This window comes from Cinclus cinclus, chromosome 18, assembly GCF_963662255.1.
Source record: "Cinclus cinclus chromosome 18, bCinCin1.1, whole genome shotgun sequence".
In the NCBI taxonomy this organism is placed as follows: domain Eukaryota; kingdom Metazoa; phylum Chordata; class Aves; order Passeriformes; family Cinclidae; genus Cinclus; species Cinclus cinclus.
The window spans coordinates 13,916,565-13,936,493 of record NC_085063.1 but is presented as its reverse complement, the minus strand read 5'-3'; the positions used below and the strand labels follow the sequence as shown (position 1 = coordinate 13,936,493).

Genomic DNA, 19,929 nt, shown 5'->3' with positions numbered 1-19,929 from the left:
CCAAACAAGCAAACACTGTTTCTTTTTCTTCTCTGTAACCTTTGGGGTTTGCTGGTGGTGACATTAAAATCTTCTGTGCCTGTTTAGCTGTTCAATTTAATGGAAGACAAATTCTCCCAAAGGTTTAATTTATTCTCACAAACTGAAATCACTGCATTCTCACCATGGGAAATGGCCTTAATTTTCCCAGCCTTCAGTATACATCAAGCATATAATTCATTTCTCCCCCCTCAATACTTCTCTCATTAGAAAACAAAGTTTTTGATATTTAAATGTTACATGGTTTAAGTTGAGAAACAGATTTCAGCCCCGTAAAGTGCATTTGCAGACATGATTGCCTCCCTGACAGCAATGGGTTTATGCAGGGTGGAACAGGAAAATCACTTGGATTTTTGACCTTTAATTGTTTGCTTCCACCAACACCAGTATTTTCACCCGTGTCAAGGAGAAAAGGCAGAAAAATGAGGCTGCTCATAGAGGAAGGAGGAAAAGGCAGTGGTGAAACCACCTTGGGGCAGTTGATGCTGAATTGTGCTGGGAAGAAGATTAATTTAATATAAGAGTTTGCCTCTGAATCACATGAGGATGAACGAATTAGGAGATAATATGGGAAATCATCATCCTATCCTTTTTTTTTTTTTTAGATTCATGGTGAACTGAGGAGGTGAAATGGGAATTCACTGTTTCATTTCCAAAGTAGTGGGAATCACTTTGCCTTCCACAGAATGGAATTAATGCCCCCCAAAAAAATTTAATCTGGAATTAATGGTTGGGCTCAATGACCATGGATGTCTTTTCCAACCTAAATGATTCTCTGATTCTGTGACCCATAGGTGCCCACCAGACAAAAAGAAGCAGCACCAGGAACAAGAGAGAGCCAAGAAAAACAAAATGTTGAGCTAGTTCTTCCCCCCTCTTAAATCCTTTTTCTTCAGAAGAGTTAAACCACTGAGAAATTCAGCTTCTTGTACATGGAAAAGTGAATATATCCTTAACATCTGAAAAAAAATATCAGAAATGAAACCCTTCAGAGTCAGGCTTCTCTCTTCAGTGCATGGAGCTCCTTAGACCCCAAGAGCTGGAGGAATCAAGCTGCCCCTGACACTTTTGGCTGCTTTTCCTCCCCGTGAGTGCTTAAAGACTTTTTTGAAAGGGGCAGAAACTAAAACATGGTGAATTCTTAAATAATGGATTAAAAGCAGTTTCAGTCTTTCTGCAACTTCTTCCTTTAAACGTGTTTGTGCAACCCGTTTCCAGTCAGGGAAACTGACTGTGCAGAAGGAGCAGTACAATATAAATAAAATAAAATGAAATAAAATCATAAAATTCCAAAATTCAGATAGAGACTGGTCAAATTCCAGCTGTGCATTGGTGGATGCAGCAATTAGCCCATGTGGACAAGGAGAACTGGGAGTTGTTCAAGACAAATCTTGTGCAGGTATTGGCTTGTTCTGTGGCAGACTTTGCCTTCATTTAAATTTTAGATTGATAAACATATTAAAAATGCATTTTTTAAGGTGTTATTGCTGGTAGAAAGAGAAAGAAAAATCAGGCCAAAACAGTTTGAAAGGGAAGTATTGTTTGGATTTGAACCTAGTGGATAAACTGAAAGTGTTTAGACAGTCTGTAATGAAGTGTTGTTGGCCTCTGGTCTGTAATAAATGTTTCAATTTTATAGCTCCAAACCAACTTTACCCATAAAATCCTAAGGGACTTTCTCTACTTAGCAAATCAAGCAGGGCTTGGTGTCCACAGCCAGAGTATCCTCGTGTGTTGTCAAAAAGCTGTGCAGAGCTACACTTGCACAGCTCCCACCCATTAAAACAGCAGAAATTACAGGTTTTGCTTTCACATTATCAGCACTCAGTACAAAACCTGTGCTAGAGAAGGTGCATGAGATTTTTTTGTCGTGAATAATCAGATTCTTGGTAGCAAATGGATTTTCCTGGTTTGAATCCAAGCCTCAATAAAATTATTGGGTGGGTTTCTGTTCAGGAAGTCCAGTTAGTGAGTGTGTCTTTTATTATAAAACTATAATATAACACTAACTCTATTTCTTATTTCAATTATTGCTCCAGGGGTCTGTTTAAAATCTGAGTGCAGATGTTGTGCCACATTCCCCCAGAACAAACACGGTTGGAGCATGGATGGAAGTTCAATGTCCAGAATTCCCTGTAATGTTCCTTGTCCCAGCTCTCCTGCATCTCTCAGAAAGCAGACTGGGCTTTCTCTCTAATTCTCTCCAATAATCCTGCTCTGCTCATCCTCCTGATTCCCAGGAGAATTTTGAGGGAAAACCTTTCAGATTCCCGTGTTGCTGAGGAGGTTAAAGCCCTGCTCACGTTGAAGAGAGCCCTCTCAGAGAGAGCTCTGCTTTGATTGATTCATTTCCTGCTGCTTGTACTTTCACTGATCACTTTCTTATTACTTTCCCACTTCCATCCATTTCAGCTTTTCCTCCTTTTCCAGCCATTCCTTACTCCTCCCCTGGTACCTGCCCCCACCTGATGGATTGGCTGCTCAAAGAGTTGATCCTGACCTGGCATGGGCCCTTCCCTGGGAAATAAATGATGCCACACAGACAGAAAATGATGCCCTAATAAACACCCAGGCCCGCTTGCTCCTCTGCCCAAGTGCAGACCTCCAGGGATGGTGCTCCAGTTGAATGTTGATGAAATGGAGGAGGGAGGAATTAAAACAAAAATGGAGCAATTTTGCTTTTTGTGTGGATTTAATCACTTGAAAATTCTGCACTTACCCTTGAGATTACTAGAACAATAATAAGTGTATTTTAATTCTGTAAACATTTTTAAATAGGCCTTTCTTAATGGCTTATATGTATGTATGTATATATATATATTTGGATTAGCCCGCAGCAGCAATTCATCTTTGAAAGTCAGTATTCTGAATAATTTGGTAGAGGTCAGATGCCCTGTGTTACATTTTCTTCCAAGTCTGAGAGGCCCCAGAAAAAGGAAAAGAAGTGGGGCAATTCATAAAGTTTTGTATAAAGTTTTGTTACTCGTTATAGAGCTGGGTAGTAGAGAGCTGGATCGTGGCTAATCCTTCCTTTCAGCTCTTTCAGGACTTCAGTGTGGAGTTTTGATCTCTGGAGTGTTTCGTGACCTCCTGCAGGCCTCAGATCCACCTCTGCTGGAAATAATAAATGGCTTTTTTGTAGCCCCTGAGGTCCCTCTCTGCAGCAGTGGTGACATCATGGTACCTGTGCTGGAGAAGTTGTTGCTGTCACTAATGACCTCTCTGATTACTGCAGTTTTTGCCCATAACTCAGAGTTGTTATTTCTTGCTGAGATTCAGGAAAAGCTGAGCCCGTGCAGCTGCAGCCTCCTGTTGTTGCTGCCTCTTTTTTCATGCTCTGTCCCATGTGATAAATGTCAGATATCACTTAGGACAGGGCAGGAATGCAGACTGAGACTGGGGTGATTATGATCTGTAAATGATCTGTGCACTGGCCCTGGCTCTCAACCCTTCCTTGGATCATTTGAGACCCAATTTAAAAGAACACAGCCTAATATTTGGATTTCAATGATTTTTCTTTCGTTTCTTCCCTTGAAATTTCCATTATTTTATGAATCTTGATAGATACTTGGACGCTGTGTTTATTTTCCATATCAGTGGGAAGTTTTTCCTTTTGACATGGATTGATTTGTTTTGCGCTAGTTTCTTTGCAGAACGGAGTGAACAGTACTCATTTTACTACTGAATATTATTAGAATTCTTGCTATTAAAAGGTCTTTATATCTGCAAGGAAACTGTGGGGCAGTATCTCAGGTTGGGTGGAAAGAAAGAGGAAAGTGCTGGAGTGAATAAGAGCAGGGAGATTTTGGGGGAAGGAAGAATTTTATTCCACATTGGTAAAAGATTTTAGCAAGGCAGTGCTGGTGTTGGAGGCAGTAAATAACAAAAGAGCAAAAAAGTAAATAAATCAATAAATAATGAAATAACGGAGGTAATAATAAACATGCAGTGTGTTTACACTGGTAATCAAGAGAGGGATAGGAGATGATTCGCCCTAATTTCAGGCAAAATCTGGTTGCAAGTTTGTGCTTCCAGAGCCACCTGAGCTTGTGCCTCTCACAGAGAATATTTCAGGCAGGACCTTAAAAGTTTTTCCATTTTGAAAGGAATTCCAAAGGATCACAGGCTGATTCTTCTCCCAGTTTCTGCAGCCTTGGCTCTGCTGCAACGAGACAGGAAAAGCAGGATCAGACCCTCTGAGTGCCCCTTCCCTGGCACAGAAATACCCAAATATTGTAGAGGTGACTGGAAATCGTCCATGTTTTGTGTTAAACGCTCTTTTGGATGGCTTGTTTAGGTGTCCCTCCTTCTGCAAAGGGAGACACGAGTGGTGGAGGTGCCACTCTGCCCATGGCAGTGCCAGGAGGAGAAGCTCTGCTCCAGGGAAACTCTGCTTGGCACCTGTGGCTCTGCCCTGCTCACAGCCTGGGCTGGCTCCCAGCTGTTGTGTCTGCACGTCTGAAGGAGATGTTTTGACCTTTCTCGTCTCTGACTGGTGTTGCAAAGATGGACTGATGTAGAACAGAGGTTTTGTGACAGAGTAATAATAAGAAAGAATCTGACTGCCGGTTGCTCATTACCGGATCTCTTTTAAATGCCAGAACCTTCTATGTTTGCCTTCAAACAACACTGAGCACCTAAATCACCATGGTAAACAGATATAGAAAGAGACAGAAAGGTTAAAAGTGTACTCATAATCTCTTGCTTTTCCTCCTAAACATGTTTGATAGCAATATTGTTTCTTAAAAACAATATGACCTCATTTGTAAAGCAATATTCATGCTAAACTAGTCAGCTGTTAAATATACCCAGCGCTGTGCATTATGATGAAGCTAAACCAGAATTTCAATTATTTTCTGGACACATTTAAAATTATAATACTTTACTGGGTTAGTGTTATAGTTCATCCAAATTACTCACAAAGTATCATATCAATCTCTAGCAAGTGCTTATTGCTTACATCTCTGGGAAGTTGGTGGAAGGAAGATGCTGTCGGGGGTAATGACCTTCATGCTGCCTTAGTGCTCTGATGGTGATGTGGCTATAAGTGCAGGCAAGCCTAATGGTCAAAAGCCAGTGTTTTCTGGCCATCATATTTGTCACCAAAGAAGCAGAGTATTCATTTGGACCACCACAGGCAGCAGGATGTTCCCGGAAGGAAAATAAAGAGGGAAATCAGCCACTTGATGATCTGTGTATTCTCCTTTTAACACCATGATCCCGGCAAGGGAAAATTCACACTTCAGAATTATTTGCAGTTTTTTATTGCCTGGAATGCAAGATCAAAACAAACCAGGCAGATGAGGAAGATAGATTTCATTATATTCCCACTTTCTACTTATGTACCTTATCTAAAGAGATGTTGAGAGAGAAATGATGCTGCAGCTCTGAGTAACCAGCACGGATTTATGAGTGTTACTGGCAAGTCTGGCTTAGAGCAGATCTTACTGGAGCTGCACTGGGACTGAATGTCCAAAGGGAAAATCCGAAGGCTCACTGCTCTTTAGACCAATGTTATAGTAGTGCACTTTTAAAACCATATTAAAATTTTCTAAAATCAGCTCTGATAGAAGGTGCTGGGCTGTGCTTTATTGCAAGGGGCTTGTTTTTTTCTGCAGCATCTTCAGCTGGGCAGGAATTCTGAGCTTTAATAAAATGTGTGTGAAATGCTGCTGGCTTCATCTCTAGCCATCACTGGATCATCATGCTGAGACCTCAGGAAACTCTGATTTTCTGTTACATTTACTGCTCTTACCCCAACAGGGGCAAATATTTAGGAACTCTCTTGAATTGGAACTTAACTTCTCCAAGAGACTCAGTGCTCTGTTGGGTTTAGCCGAGCTGGTCTGTTTTGAGTTGGACTGGCCAATTAATAATCAGCATTTTCACAACAGTAATTCAATAATTTGTCCCTCCCATTGCACTATTGATCAGTTATTAACAGAAGCAGCAATTTCCCAACCCAAACACCCAAACCCAACTGTGTGGAGGGCTGGTTCTGCACAGCAATGAAAAGGAACATGTTTCTGTGGATGTGCTTTTAGCATAAACCTCCTGCTTTCAGGGCTGAATTCTCCTGTCTGCCCAAGAGCCTCTCCAGGGAAAGTGCTGGTCATTGATCTCCTGGGGTTTATTGCAAGTCCTGTCCCCACATCTCCCAGCCAGGCCCAGCTCTTGTCAAGGAGGATGTGCTGTCCATGAGATAAGCCATGGATTCAAAAGAAACAAGCCAAAGATTTTTTTTTTTTTCATGATAACAAGCAAGTGTCCATAAACATAATCCTCATCTTCTTTCTATTTATAATTGCAGTTAATATAAATGTACTTCATTACTGGAGAGCAGTCTTCATGGCCATACAATAGCAAACAAATTCTTCAGAAGCATCTTTAATTATTCATTTGGCTGCACTATATTTTATGCTACTTTTCATAAATGTTAATCTTTATTATTGCCCTACCAGGAAAAAAAAAAGAAAGGAGGAAAGAAATACCTGTTATTAAATGACCTATCAGGCTGACATGGATAAATGTTGGTAGCTATTTAATTGTTTCCCATCTGCAGTTTTATACAGTTTCTATCAAACTGAAGGGTAATTTTTTTAGTAGCTGCTTATTTTAAATGTACAAAACCCTTGTGTGTAATTCCATTAGCTGCCCTACAGCATTGCAATCTACAGTTTCCCTGAGGCTGTTGTGAAATATTGATGAAATCCTTGCTTTTGTGGCTTCCTCTGATACACTAAACATTTGTCTGATGTTAGTTGAACTTGAATGGATCTGTTCAGAGTTATATCAGTAGTGACTTCAAAGGCTGTAAGGCTGTTACAGTTTTTTTTTACAAACTGAAGTTTCAAAGCCTTACCATGTGGTACTTTAAAAAAACAAAGTTCATATCAAATGAACCAAAGTGTTAGCAATACACTGGTAAGACTCATTACAATTTCAATTTCTATAGATACATATTTTTTTGTGATTCTGATTGGTAGCTCATGCCATTGAAAGAAATTTAGATTGGTACTTAGGGCAACCTAGGATAATGAAAGAGGGAAAACATAATTTGAAACTTGGATTTTAAATGAAGTAATCTATAAATTTACAACGCCACTCTTCTGTTTTCCACAACAATAAATAGGACAGGAGAAAACAGAAGAAAGGTGAAGGGAGACAAAAGTTTCAGACTTCTTTTTTCATCAGCAAAATGACTTACAATGGTGCAATTAAAGTGACTAATGAGGAAAATACATTTGCTGCTACTGTATCCCTTGAATTTTTCAGGCCTTGCTGAATCTTGGAGAGCAGCCTTTGTGCCTGCACCAGGGACTGAGTGGAGCTCAGAGTGATGGGCTGGGGATGTGTGATTGTCCCAAACCTGTCCCAAACCTCACCTGGGGATGTGTGACTGTCTGATACCTGTCCCAAACCTCACCTGAGGATGTGTGACTGTCCCAAACCTGTCCCAAACCTCACCTGAGGATGTGTGACTGTCCCAGACCTCACCTGGGGATGTGTGACTGTCCCAAACCTGTCCCAAACCTCACCTGAGGATGTGTGACTGTCCCAAACCTGTCCCAAACCTCACCTGAGGATGTGTGACTGTCCCAGACCTCACCTGAGGATGTATGACTGTCCCAGACCTCACCAGGGGATGTGTGACTGTCCCAAACCTGTCCCAAACCTCACCTGAGGATGTGTGACTGTCCCAGACCTCACCTGGGGATGTGTGACTGTCCCAGACCTCACCGGGGGATGTGTGACTGTCCCAAACCTGTCCCAAACCTCACCTGAGGATGTGTGACTGTCCCAGACCTCACCGGGGGATGTGTGACTGTCCCAAACCTGTCCCAAACCTCACCTGAGGATGTGTGACTGTCCCAAACCTGTCCCAAACCTCACCTGAGGATGTGTGACTGTCCCAGACCTCACCTGAGGATGTGTGACTGTCCCAAACCTGTCCCAAACCTCACCTGAGGATGTGTGACTGTCCCAGACCTCACCTGGGGATGTGTGACTGTCATAAACCTCACCTGAGGATGTGTGACTGTCCCAAACCTGTCCCAAACCTCACCTGGGGATGTGTGACTGTCCCAAACCTCACCTGAGGATGTATGACTGTCCCAAACCTGCCCCAAACCTCACCTGCTGAGGCCAGGACAGGAGTGTGGTGTGAGGGAGGGCAGCTGGGGTGGTTGGGGCACGGGGGAGGTTGAGCTCTTTGCAGTCACAGCATTCCTTAGGAGCATTTTATTTGGAAATGCAGTCTGCGGATCACCAAACACCATCAGCTGGTTGTAAAAATGACATTGTCAGTTCCAGGAGTTTGTAGAAAATAACAAATGATTCACTGGCACCCAGAGCCCTCGTGGGAGGAACTGGAGCTCCTGGCTCCAGCCGTGGTGGAACCCTTTCCTACAGCAGCCAGGACCTGGCATGGAATGGATTCACACTGACTGAATCCAGAGCATAGCAAGGATGGCTTGCTCTTTTTTATTCAATATCAGTCTATGCAAACAATGTTATCCTTAAGAAAAATTATTCAAGAAAAACCCCCACAGTAATTCCTTCCCTCCTCTGCACTCAGCTCAGCAGCTCACATCAGCTCACCTCTCTCTTTTCTTGTGTAGGTTTTTTTTTTCCTGCTTTATTTTTGTTTTTGAGTCGATGGGTCACTCACAAGCAGTTCCCTCCAGTCACTGATCATTTGGCTCATATCTGTGCAGGACGAAGTGCAAAGGACATCGTCTCTTCTGGTTTTGCTGCTAAGGGCCCACTGAAACTCAGGGGTATTTTGCCTTCTTATCCAGTAGGAAATTGGATACTTAATGGAAAACTTTATAATACAACTCTAATTAAAGTACAACAAAATGAAAGCCCCAAATTGCTTCATTTTAACATTGTATATAAATAATAGTTATGGCTTCATGGAATTGCCTTTGTTAGAATTGCCTGCGTTGGAATTCAGTCAGTGTGGAAGCCACTTCTTTCCTTGCTCCTGCAGAAGCTGCTCCTGTCCTCCTGCAGTGGATGGTGGTGGGTGTTCCTTCTCCTACTCTGCAAGAGGCAGGAATTCATGCCTTGGTATCAGCTGCTGTAGCTACTTAAAAAATATATATTTTTTTTGTCAAAAAAACAAAAAAAAAATAAAACAAAATTAACAACAACAACAAAAAAAAACCTCAAAGGAATATTAGGAAAAATCCCTCCATTGAGGTGCCAAGTTGTTTTGGACACAAAATTCATCACCATGGTGGTGATCCACACTGAGGCACTGCAAACTGAGTGTGGGTGTGATGGTAAATAGTAACAGCAGCAAAAGCTGCAAAAAAATGCCCCATTATCCAAATTAATAAGCTGACCTCCCAGCAAAGAGGCAACTGAGCATCTTCAGCTTTTTCTGAGGATGTCCAAAGCCTTCCTCAGGCTGCACCTGGCTTTGGAACTAAAACTCAGCACCAGGACTTTCAGGCCAGGTGACAGAGATGTCCCTTTGTCCCTTCCATCCATCATTCAGAGCCACGTGCTCTCTGTGCAGATTCAGGAACCTTTCCCTGTGTGTTCTTTCCACCTTGGAGAACTTAACAGGAAATTATTTCTGTGGTACAGATATTTTGAACAATTCACTCCTTTTTGACAAATTTCATACTTTGACAGTTCTTTCCATTGAATTCCATTGCTTTTCTAGAGTGTTCTCTTGGTTTTAATCCCATTAACATCCAAAATGTCTGTGATAAAGAGTTATGCAATGGCATAGGGAGCTGTTTTTCCCCCAGCTGCCAATTTCTTTCTTCAGTTGATTTTCAGACAGGGATGAAACTGTAGCTCTGAACTCCTACAAAGAGCCAGGTTAAGATTTGTCCGTGGGTGCTTAATGCAGTTCGACATCTTGGAGAAGGAGGAATGAGAAGTGGTCATTATCTATTATCTGCTTGGAACCTTTCAGAGGAAGAAACAGCTTCTGCCAAACACAAAAAGTTGTTAGAGCAGACGCCAGACAAGGAGGAAACAAGATCACCTTCTAGCACTGTGACATTGCTTTCCTGATGATGTTGTTTGAAGGAAAACTGGGATATGTATGGCTGAAGAAGTGCAGGTGGTGCCATGGGTTTTATATGGATTAGCAGAGTTCTTCTGGACAATGATTCACTGTCCCTTCTCTTGGCAGAAAATAAATTTTCCAGTCTTGGAAAGAAACATGCATGTATTTTAATAAATGTTTCTCTAAATGGAAAAAGAGCAAATTTGAGTGAAAAGAGTATCTGCTGGTGGAAAATTAGCAGTCAGCATGAACACTTTTGACACTTCACAATTCAGGTCAGGAGTGATGGATAATGTGGTGCCACTGCCAGGTTAGTCCTGGATGTCAGGGCTGGGCTCACCCCTGGGAACCTGGCTTGGTGCTGTCTGCAGGGAAAGGTCCCAGCTCCAAGGGCATGGGGGAGGTTTTAGACCCAGTTTTTGCAGGTGTGTTAACTGGACCTGGTTTATTTTAGCTTCTCTGTGGAAATATTCCAGAAATAGCTAAGAAAATGTCTTATTTGAAGAATAAAGAACCAGCTGTTTACTGCAGCTCTCATCCTAGAGAGGGAGGTTCTGTGGCTGCCATGAATCCAGTCACAAAGACACAGAGGGGAGTTAAGAAACCAAAAAAAAATGGAATTATATTTGTGATTATTATCCATATAATAATATTATCCTTACTGATGTCATGATTTTGACATCCCCTGTCTTGAGATCAATCAGCACTAAACCAAAGACTGCATTTCCATTTAGGAAGCCAAAAATTGCTTCCATTCTATGCTTTGAAGCTCCTGAATTTTGTCAATTTGTAATGATAGTGACATTTCAGTCTACCACTTCTTCAGGACTGCACTTTTCCCATCTTACACCTGCCTGGGCCTGTTTAATTTTGGTGAGAAAAGTTCTCATCTAGGAAAGGGAGGAAGCATTCATCCAGTTACTGAGTTTGGATTTCTTTCATATTATTTTTTTCCCTGTAACACAGTTACACATGAGGATCTCAGAGGTTTGGAATGTCAAAATAAGCCTGGGGGAGAGCTGGTGGGAAGAGAACAGGTCACTCAACAATTTATTACATGGACACCAATGTGATGTGCAAAATTTATGCTACTTATTACAGGCTCTGCATTTAAAGCATGTGGGTGTACAGATATAAGACACTCTTTACTTCTAAAATAAATAATGCAAAGTCCACTTAAATTAATGTTATTTCTGTTAACCAGCTACATCCCTTCATGTCCAATGAAATCTTGCTAAAAAACCCTGTTGGAAGAACATGAGCATGTCTTGTACCCGAGGTTGTCTTGTAGAGCTGGTCTCCACTGTCCTTAAAATGCCCACAGCAATTTAAATCATTTACATAAACAGAAATGCTTTTACAGGGAGGATACTGAAATGCGTTTTTAAAGCTGCCCAAACCCCTAAACCATTAAAGCAGACGTGACTGATGGTTTTGTGAAATTTTGATGGTGCTTTCTGGCAAGTCAGGATCACAGAATCACAGAATCCAGTGCCACCCCTGCCATGGCAGGGACACCTTCCACTGTCCCAGGCTGCTCCAGCCCCGGTGTCCAACCTGGCCTTGGGCACTGCCAGGGATCCAGGGGCAGCCCCAGCTGCTTTGGGCACCCTGTGCCAGCCCTGCCCACCCTCCCAGGGAAGGATTCACTCTTTATCTCTATTCTCACCCTTCCCTCTGTCAGTCTGAAGCCATTCCTCCTTGTCTGTCACTACAGTTCCTGATGGAGAATCCCTGTCTGCTTTCCCTGTAGACCCTCTGGAGATACTGGAACTGGTTACTTCCCCCAGTTACACGAGATTGTGTCAGTATCTTACACAGACACCAGGAAAAAAAAAAAGAGGATTTCTCAGCCCAAGTTACTCTACTGTAAAGGTTATAGTAAACATGTCAATGTCTAATTAAGCAGCAAATTTTATCCATATTGTGGGGGATGTGCAGCTGTCTGGTACTTCTGCTTTTCCTAGAGAAGGACAAAGGATCTTGTGAGGAATAAACTGCTGTATGTACCTTCGAAAGGAAAACTTAACTCCTGGTGAAAAACACTCAAAGAGTTGGTGCTGGAATGGAGAATCCATTGCAAAGCTATGGGAATGTTCTTTGTCCTGTGTTTTGCCTGATTCCTCCTTGGATGCCCTCCTTGTTTGTGTTGTGTGGTGTGCCTGGCACTGGTACCAGTCCTGGAGAGTGTCCCAGGGTCACTGCTCCTCTCCTGGGGACCTTCTGCCACCTCCATGTCCCTGCCTTCTCCTTGGTACCCCAAAAAACATGCAACAAAGGGCAAGTGGAATCTGGTTATTAGGGAAAAGTTTAGAGTTTAGGGAGGAGAAGAAACTGTTGAGGTGTAAGTGTTGTCCTTGCTGCTGCTCCAGTCTGATCACCTGTTCATGTTTGCTGTGACCCTGCTCATGCTCAAGGGATTGGTTTTTAGTATTTAGCACTTAACGTTTAATATTTAGCTTCTTTGCTGAAAGCATCTGCTGAAGAGCGCAGCGTTCCTCCTACTGTGTGATTATTATTATTTTATCAGGCTAAAGTGATGTGCAGGTCGTTTGCTCAGAGCCACTGCTGTGTCTTTGCCTCTGGTTGTGACACTTTCTGGTATCACCCCTGGAGTAAGCCAAGCCCAGCTCTAAGCCAAGCCTAGCTCTAAGCCTGTGTGACCTGTGCAGTTCCTAACCTCATGGCAAGGGTGTGGGGTAGATGACAGATGGATTTTTTTAGCCCCCATCACACAGAGAGCCATCATTTCCCTCTTCTTGTGCTGCACCTTCATCCAGGGAATGGTTCCTCTGGTTCTGGTTCATCTCTTTGGCCTGATGGCAAATGTGTGGGAAGGGGCCAGAACATGTAAACAGATTGGAAAATGAAGGCTTTGTCCAGATGGGCACCAGAAAGGTGGAACACTCCTCTGGATTTGCTAGAAGGGTATCTTTGGGTCAGGAGTACCAAACTGAAGGGAGCAAAGTGGGCCAGGTTCTTAAAGAGCCATAAAACAAATTTCAGATAATCGGAAGAAATTGGATTCTAAATAAATATACTCTTCCAGAATCAAGTTCATCTTAGTAATCAAAGAGCTAATTTGACAAATAAAATCCTTCTGGATTTGTTGTACTTTTCCAGTTTTACAATTAACTTCAGTCTACCTCTATCAAATCTTCTGTAACTTCCAAGGGTTCTTGCCCTGAAATTTATGGATTTTACTGAAGCACAATTTGCTTTCATGGTACACAGTACATTACTTTTATAAACAAAAGGGTTTCACTTATGCCTATTAACACTCTCAGGTGTATTTTGTCATATGAATTATTTGTGTACATTCTAAAGTGCATTTATTGGTGATCAAGTGGCAAAAGGTTACTGTACCTAGATGATGCTCTGAACCAGGAAGATTATGGCAGTTATTTGCCTTCTCTTCCTTGCAAATGCAACCCTTTCTCTCACTGAGGCTAAAAACAATTTCATAGAATTGAAGCTTTTAGTATAAACTTTAAATTCTTACATATGAATTTTCCAACTGTCCCATTACAGGACAGTTAGAATTATACTCCCATGACAGGAAAATTATTAACTCAGGATCTCTGGCAGTTATAAAGAATTATGATCATCTGCCAACAAAATGCAGCAACCTTCACAAAAAAAAAGAGACATCATTTGGCTTCTTTTTTTTTATTTATTTTTTTTTTTATTTCCAGAACTAACTGACAATATAGTTATAGATTAAAGCAAAATCCTGTAAAGAAAATACGTAGTGAAAGCAGAAAACTGGAACTGTAGCGTTCTCCTTTAACAGGTTATTTCATATATTGACATTACATTTCAGGTTATGTCCAAGAGGAAGACTTAAAGGAAGAGGAAGATATAAAAGAGGAGGAGGAAGATGATGATGACAACAACTCCACTGCTCAGCTGCAGGGCAGCAATGACACTGGCACGGATGAGGAGCACGAAGTGGGTCCTGAGCAGAAGGGGAACTTCAGTTTCCAGAATTCCCCTGTCAGCCACATATCCAACCAGGACGCAGAGAACGAATCACTACTGAGTGACGGTAGTGACCATGTGGCAGATATCAAAAACATCTGCTCCAGGGAGCCCCAGGACCCCAAAGGCAGCGCCCACCCCAAAGCCCAGAGCGAAGCACACGATTGCATGGATAAAATGACAGCAGTCTATGCCAACATCCTGTCGGACTCTTACTGGACGGGCTTGGGGCTGGGTTTCAAGTTGTCCAACTCTGAAAAGAGGAGTTGCGACAACAGGAACGGAGGGAGCAAAGCTGATTTCGATTGGCACCAGGACGCTCTGTCCAAAAGCTTGCAGCAGAATTTACCTTCCAGGCCTGTCTCCAAGCCCAACCTGTTCAGCTCGGTGCAGCTGTACAGGCAGAGCAGCAAAATGTGCGGGACTGTGTTCACGGGCGCCAGCCGGTTCCGCTGCCGGCAGTGCAGCGCTGCCTACGACACCTTGGTAGAACTCACGGTCCACATGAACGAGACAGGGCACTACCAGGATGACAACCACAAAAAGGACAAGCACAGACCTACCAGCTACTCCAAGCCCCGGAAAAGGGCGTTCCAGGACATGGACAAGGAAGATGCACAAAAAGTTCTGAAGTGCATGTTCTGTGGTGACTCTTTTGATTCCCTTCAAGATCTGAGTGTTCATATGATAAAAACAAAACATTACCAAAAAGTGCCTTTGAAGGAGCCGGTACCAACCATTTCTTCAAAAATGGTCACTCCAGCCAAGAAACGTGTGTTTGATGTGAACAGGCCTTGCTCCCCCGACTCCACGACGGGGTCTTTCTCCGACACCTTCTCTCCTCAGAAGAACACGAACCTGCAGCTCTCCTCCAACAACCGCTACGGGTACCAGAACGGGGCCAGCTACACCTGGCAGTTCGAGGCGTGCAAATCCCAGATTCTGAAGTGCATGGAATGTGGAAGCTCCCATGATACCTTGCAGCAGCTCACGACTCACATGATGGTCACTGGCCATTTCTTGAAAGTCACAAGTTCAGCGTCAAAGAAAGGAAAGCAACTTGTTCTGGATCCTTTAGCTGTGGAAAAAATGCAATCGCTGTCTGAAGCGCCAGCCAGTGACAGCCCCGTTTTAAAATCAAGCAGTAAATCATCTGCAGAATGCATAGGTCCTGCCTCTGAACTTAAAAAAGAAAGCAAAAAAGATAAAGCTGATGATGCAAACAAAGATGAGAAAGCAATGAAAACTGAGGAGTATGACGACAGTCTTCAGAAACCCCTGGATCCCACAATGAAATACCAGTACCTCCGAGAAGAAGATTTAGAAGACGGTTCAAAGGGTGGTGGGGACATTTTGAAGTCCTTGGAGAACACGGTCACGACAGCCATCAATAAAGCTCAGAACGGAGCTCCCAGCTGGAGTGCTTATCCCAGCATCCACGCAGCTTACCAGCTCTCCGAGGGAGCCAAGCCGTCCTTGCCTGTGGGATCCCAGGTGCTCCAAATCAGGCCAACCATGACCAATAAATTGAGGCCCATAGCACCCAAGTGGAAGGTGATGCCTCTGGTCCCTATCTCAGCAAACGTCAGCCAGTGCACTCAAGTGAAGAAGGAGGCTGAGGACAAGGAGGAGGTACAAAAGGACTATGCTAAGGAGGGCATCCAGGCTGAGCCAGCCTCACTCAGCCAGAGTGAGAGGGAACCTCCCCTCAAAGCTGAAGCCTCTGCGGAGCTAAAAAAGATAGAACCGTGCCCCTTGAAAGAAGAAGACAAAATTAAAGAGGACAGTGGAAAAGAAAAGCCAGCCCTCAAGGAGGCACCATCAGCTTGTCTCAGCAATGGTTGTGCTGCTGCCAGCCATTCCTCGGAGCTGCCCTGTGTGAACCCCCTGAGCGCGCTGCAGTCAGTCCTGAACAATCACCTGGGCAAAGCCACCGAGCCCTTACAGCCTCAATCCAACTGCAGCCCCAGCTCTAGCACAATTTCCATGTTCCACAAACCCACTCTAAATATGATGGAGAAGCCAGTTTTGTCTCCCGCTCCAACCCCACCAAAGCCTGCAAGCGTTTCCAGGCACTATTTGTTTGAAAACAATGATCAGCCTATTGACCTGACCAAATCCAAAGGCAAGAAAGCTGAGTCAGCTCAAGCACAATCTTGTACTTCTCCACCTCAAAAGCACGCTCTGTCTGACATCGCTGACATGGTCAAAGTTCTTCCCAAAGCTACCACACCAAAACCTGCTGCGTCCTCAAGGATCCCGTCCATGAAGTTGGAAATAGATGTCCGACGCTTCGAGGACGTCTCCACGGAAGTCTCCACTCTGCATAAAAGGAAGGGCAGGCAGTCAAACTGGAACCCTCAGCATCTGCTCATTTTGCAAGCTCAGTTTGCTTCCAGCCTCTTCCAGACATCTGAAGGTAAATATTTATTATCAGATCTAGGCCCACAAGAGCGCATGCAGATTTCCAAATTCACTGGACTGTCGATGACCACCATCAGCCACTGGTTGGCAAATGTCAAGTATCAACTTAGGAAAACCGGAGGAACAAAGTTTTTGAAAAACATGGACAAAGGACATCCAGTCTTTTATTGCAGCGACTGTGCATCTCAGTTCCGAACCCCTTCTACTTACATTAGCCACTTAGAATCCCACCTAGGTTTCCAAATGAAAGACATGAACAGGCTGGCTGTGGAGCAGCAAACCAAGGTAGAGCAAGAAATCTCCAGAGTTTCAGTTCAAAGATCTCCTGAAACAATAGCTGGAGAAGAGGACACAGACTCTAAGTTCAAATGTAAGTTGTGCTGTCGGACATTTGCGAGCAAACATGCAGTAAAACTTCATCTAAGCAAAACACACAGCAAGTCACCAGAACACCATTCACAATTTGTAGCAGAAGTGGATGAAGAATAACTCTTAAGGTATGCATGCTCTATAGTGAGTTTTCATTTCAGCATTTCCAGGAGGCTCCGTCAGGCTCCGTGCTTTGGTAAAAGTAGGAAAACAGTATAAAATGCATCGTGCATGCTGCGCCGCTCCTCCCTCGCATGCACACATCCATTTTATAACGTTTTCAGGAGGAGAGATTGGTCAATGCAAACCCACACTGCCCTAGAGAGAAATGTTGCTGCTTATTATTTGCCAAATAGCTGTTTGCCCGTTTCTCTTCTGTTCCTAAGAATAAATCATTTCACATCCACTGCACTTCCGTGTGGAATGCAAGAATTAAGTGCTACTCTTTGCAGTGAGAATGGAAAAAAGCAGATAAAGAGCACTGAAATCCAAAAGGTTATTACCTCATTCAGTCCTAGCACACCAATAAATCTGATTTGGATGGGGAAAAAGAAGAAAATTCAAAAGTCAAATTAGAAAAATCTCAATTATTCCAAGTTTCTCATAACCTCAAGCAGAGCCTCAAAAATCTACAAATAACTCTGAAAAGTTCCTATCTAGAAGTTCAGTTATTCTTCTGTTGATATTTGGATGCTCAGTTTTGTAAAATATTTTAATATTTTACACTTACTTAAACACTTGCTACTGTGAGTGGCCTTTTTTGTCACATCATTTTAACCTCTCTCTCCATCATTCCTTTTTTAATCTTTAAGATGTTTGATTATATTTTGCTTCGTGTTGGTGGAAGTCAATCCATAAACATCACTGACTTCAGTGCAAGTTCTCATATAACCTGGGGGAGTTAATGCTTACTTGAGATTTTTTACAAGCTTAATATTTCCAAAACCTGTTAGTAGGATACTGCTGCGTTAGTGTTGCTATTTTTTTTTGCTGCAAGATACACCAGTTGCCACAACCAATGTTTATAACATGTAATGTAATATTCAGATACCACATAATTTTTGCATTTTTAATTTTACTTGATTCACAAACTTGAATATTCTTGATTGAAATAAATATGCAGAACATCAACTAAAAGTCCAAATAGAAGTTTTTTGTTCTAATCAGATTTTTTTTCCAGGAGGGCTCTGTTTAGTTGTTCCCAGCAATTCCTCCAGCAGACTCAGGCTCTGCTTGTGTTCACAGAACAATCACGTACAGATCCAGGTTTTCTCCAAGGTGTTCATTACTTGAACAACATTCAGAAAATGAATTTGTCAGATGGTCAAAATTAAAGGTGTGCTGTGAGTTGTCACTGATGCCACCTGGCTTTGTGGCTGGTTGAGGGGACAGGGCTCAATCCCCGTTTGGGGGAAGATTTCCCATTGGTTTGCTGTAAATATTCATGTTTTAGGAAACACTTTCTGTGGCCAAAGCCAGCACGAGGGCTCCGCGTCGCTTAAGCTCCATTAAAAATGCTACTTTTGAATAATTTAAATCACTGATCAGGGGGTTGTTTTGGGCTGGCATTGTAAGCTATTGCCACGGAGTATAATGTCAGCGTTCAAGTGCAGGAGGATTTAAGTTTTGCATACATCTTGTACGTGCTGTCTGCATTGGAGGAGATTTACACTTCCTGCATATTTTAGCCAGCAAAATTCCACCTCACTCCAAAGGAGTTTGTTGTCTAAATAGGGCTAATACCCCAAAGTATCTATCTGGGCACTTTAACCCAACATTAGAATGTTGCTTTTTCACCTGGCCGCTCCAAATCACCACTCCTGAGAGGCTGGCTAGGGATAAACATCCCATACTCTGTTTCCTTCCCCACCAGCTAATGATTATTAAGACTCTGCCATTCACAGTTTTCACACAAGAGATAACAGAGCAAACCAATAATTTGGGGACTATCAAACAAAAGCTATCTGCCAGATATATTAATACAACAGTTATTTTGGCACATTCATGGCTTAATGTGTGACAAATGTTTCAGATTTGGTCTTAAAAGCACCGTGTTATTACTCAGAGGCAAACCAAACACCCACCTTTGTAAACACATTCCTGTTGCTGAGGATTGGAGGAACAAATACAAAGGAGGAGAAAAAAATATCTCAAAGGGGAAAAAAAAAAACAAACCTGGTTTCTGCATTGTAATAACCTGCACAGAGACATATTATTCAGGTGATGTGCAACTACATAAATAAGGGACTGTCCTTCCTGCCTCTGGATCCCGAGAAATTGCTGTCCTCGTAATACTCATCCATTTCTAATTTATATCAAGATGCAGGTTGTATCTTACCTTTGAAAAAATATATTTAAATTGCAATGACAGAGTGATAGCACTGTTATCTGGAGCTATAATTTCAGTTGGTATGCATGATAGCACAAATTGTCTGAAATGATGGGGTATTTGGGATGGCATTGTAAAGATTTTATTACAGTTTCGGAGCCGAAAGCCTCCCTGAAGTTCTGACGAGGTTGGGAGTGGGGAGCCAGAGTTTATTCGTATGGATTCTTCAGAAATCTGCAAGGAGACTAAATCAAATAACAGGGATTTTCAGCGTTTACTTACTCTTACCATGTTATTTTTTAAGATCCAGTATACATTTGAATAATAACGGAGGGGAGAAGAGTATTTAGAAAGGAGAAATATAAAACTGAGATCCTTAAAACACACACATGCATTTGTGTTTCCTTCTTGCAGACAATATTGCAGTGAAATAGGCATAAAATAGAGAGCATAGATTGAAATAAATGGAAATAAAACAGTGGAAAGAGTACTTGAAGTATAGAAATGCATAAGGTACTTTATATTTCAATGGCATTTACAAGTAGAGGTTATATTGTTAAATGTTAGCTATCATTAAAAATATCAATGAATAATCTGAGTTAGTACTGTAGAAAAATGTGTTATGGGGATGGATTTATTTTTAAGACCTCTGTGAGGCTGTTTATAAGAAATTTGCTATAAATTCTTCTTAAATGTAAAAATATATATATATATCTCTTTTATAGTCATCTTTGGTGTTTTCCTGAATTCCTCT

General features: G+C 42.3%; 1 protein-coding gene across 1 annotated transcript in view; it reads left to right on the top strand.

Annotated features, from left to right (window-relative positions):
- TSHZ2 (teashirt zinc finger homeobox 2) overlaps window positions 1-16,966 on the top strand; it is a 37,736-nt gene extending 20,770 nt beyond the window's left edge. Inside the window, exon 13 of the mRNA XM_062504971.1 lies at window positions 13,896-16,966. Within this exon, the coding sequence (XP_062360955.1) occupies window positions 13,896-16,966 (3,071 nt within the window). The remainder of the gene's footprint in view (window positions 1-13,895) is intronic.
- The last annotated feature ends 2,963 nt before the right edge of the window (window positions 16,967-19,929 follow it).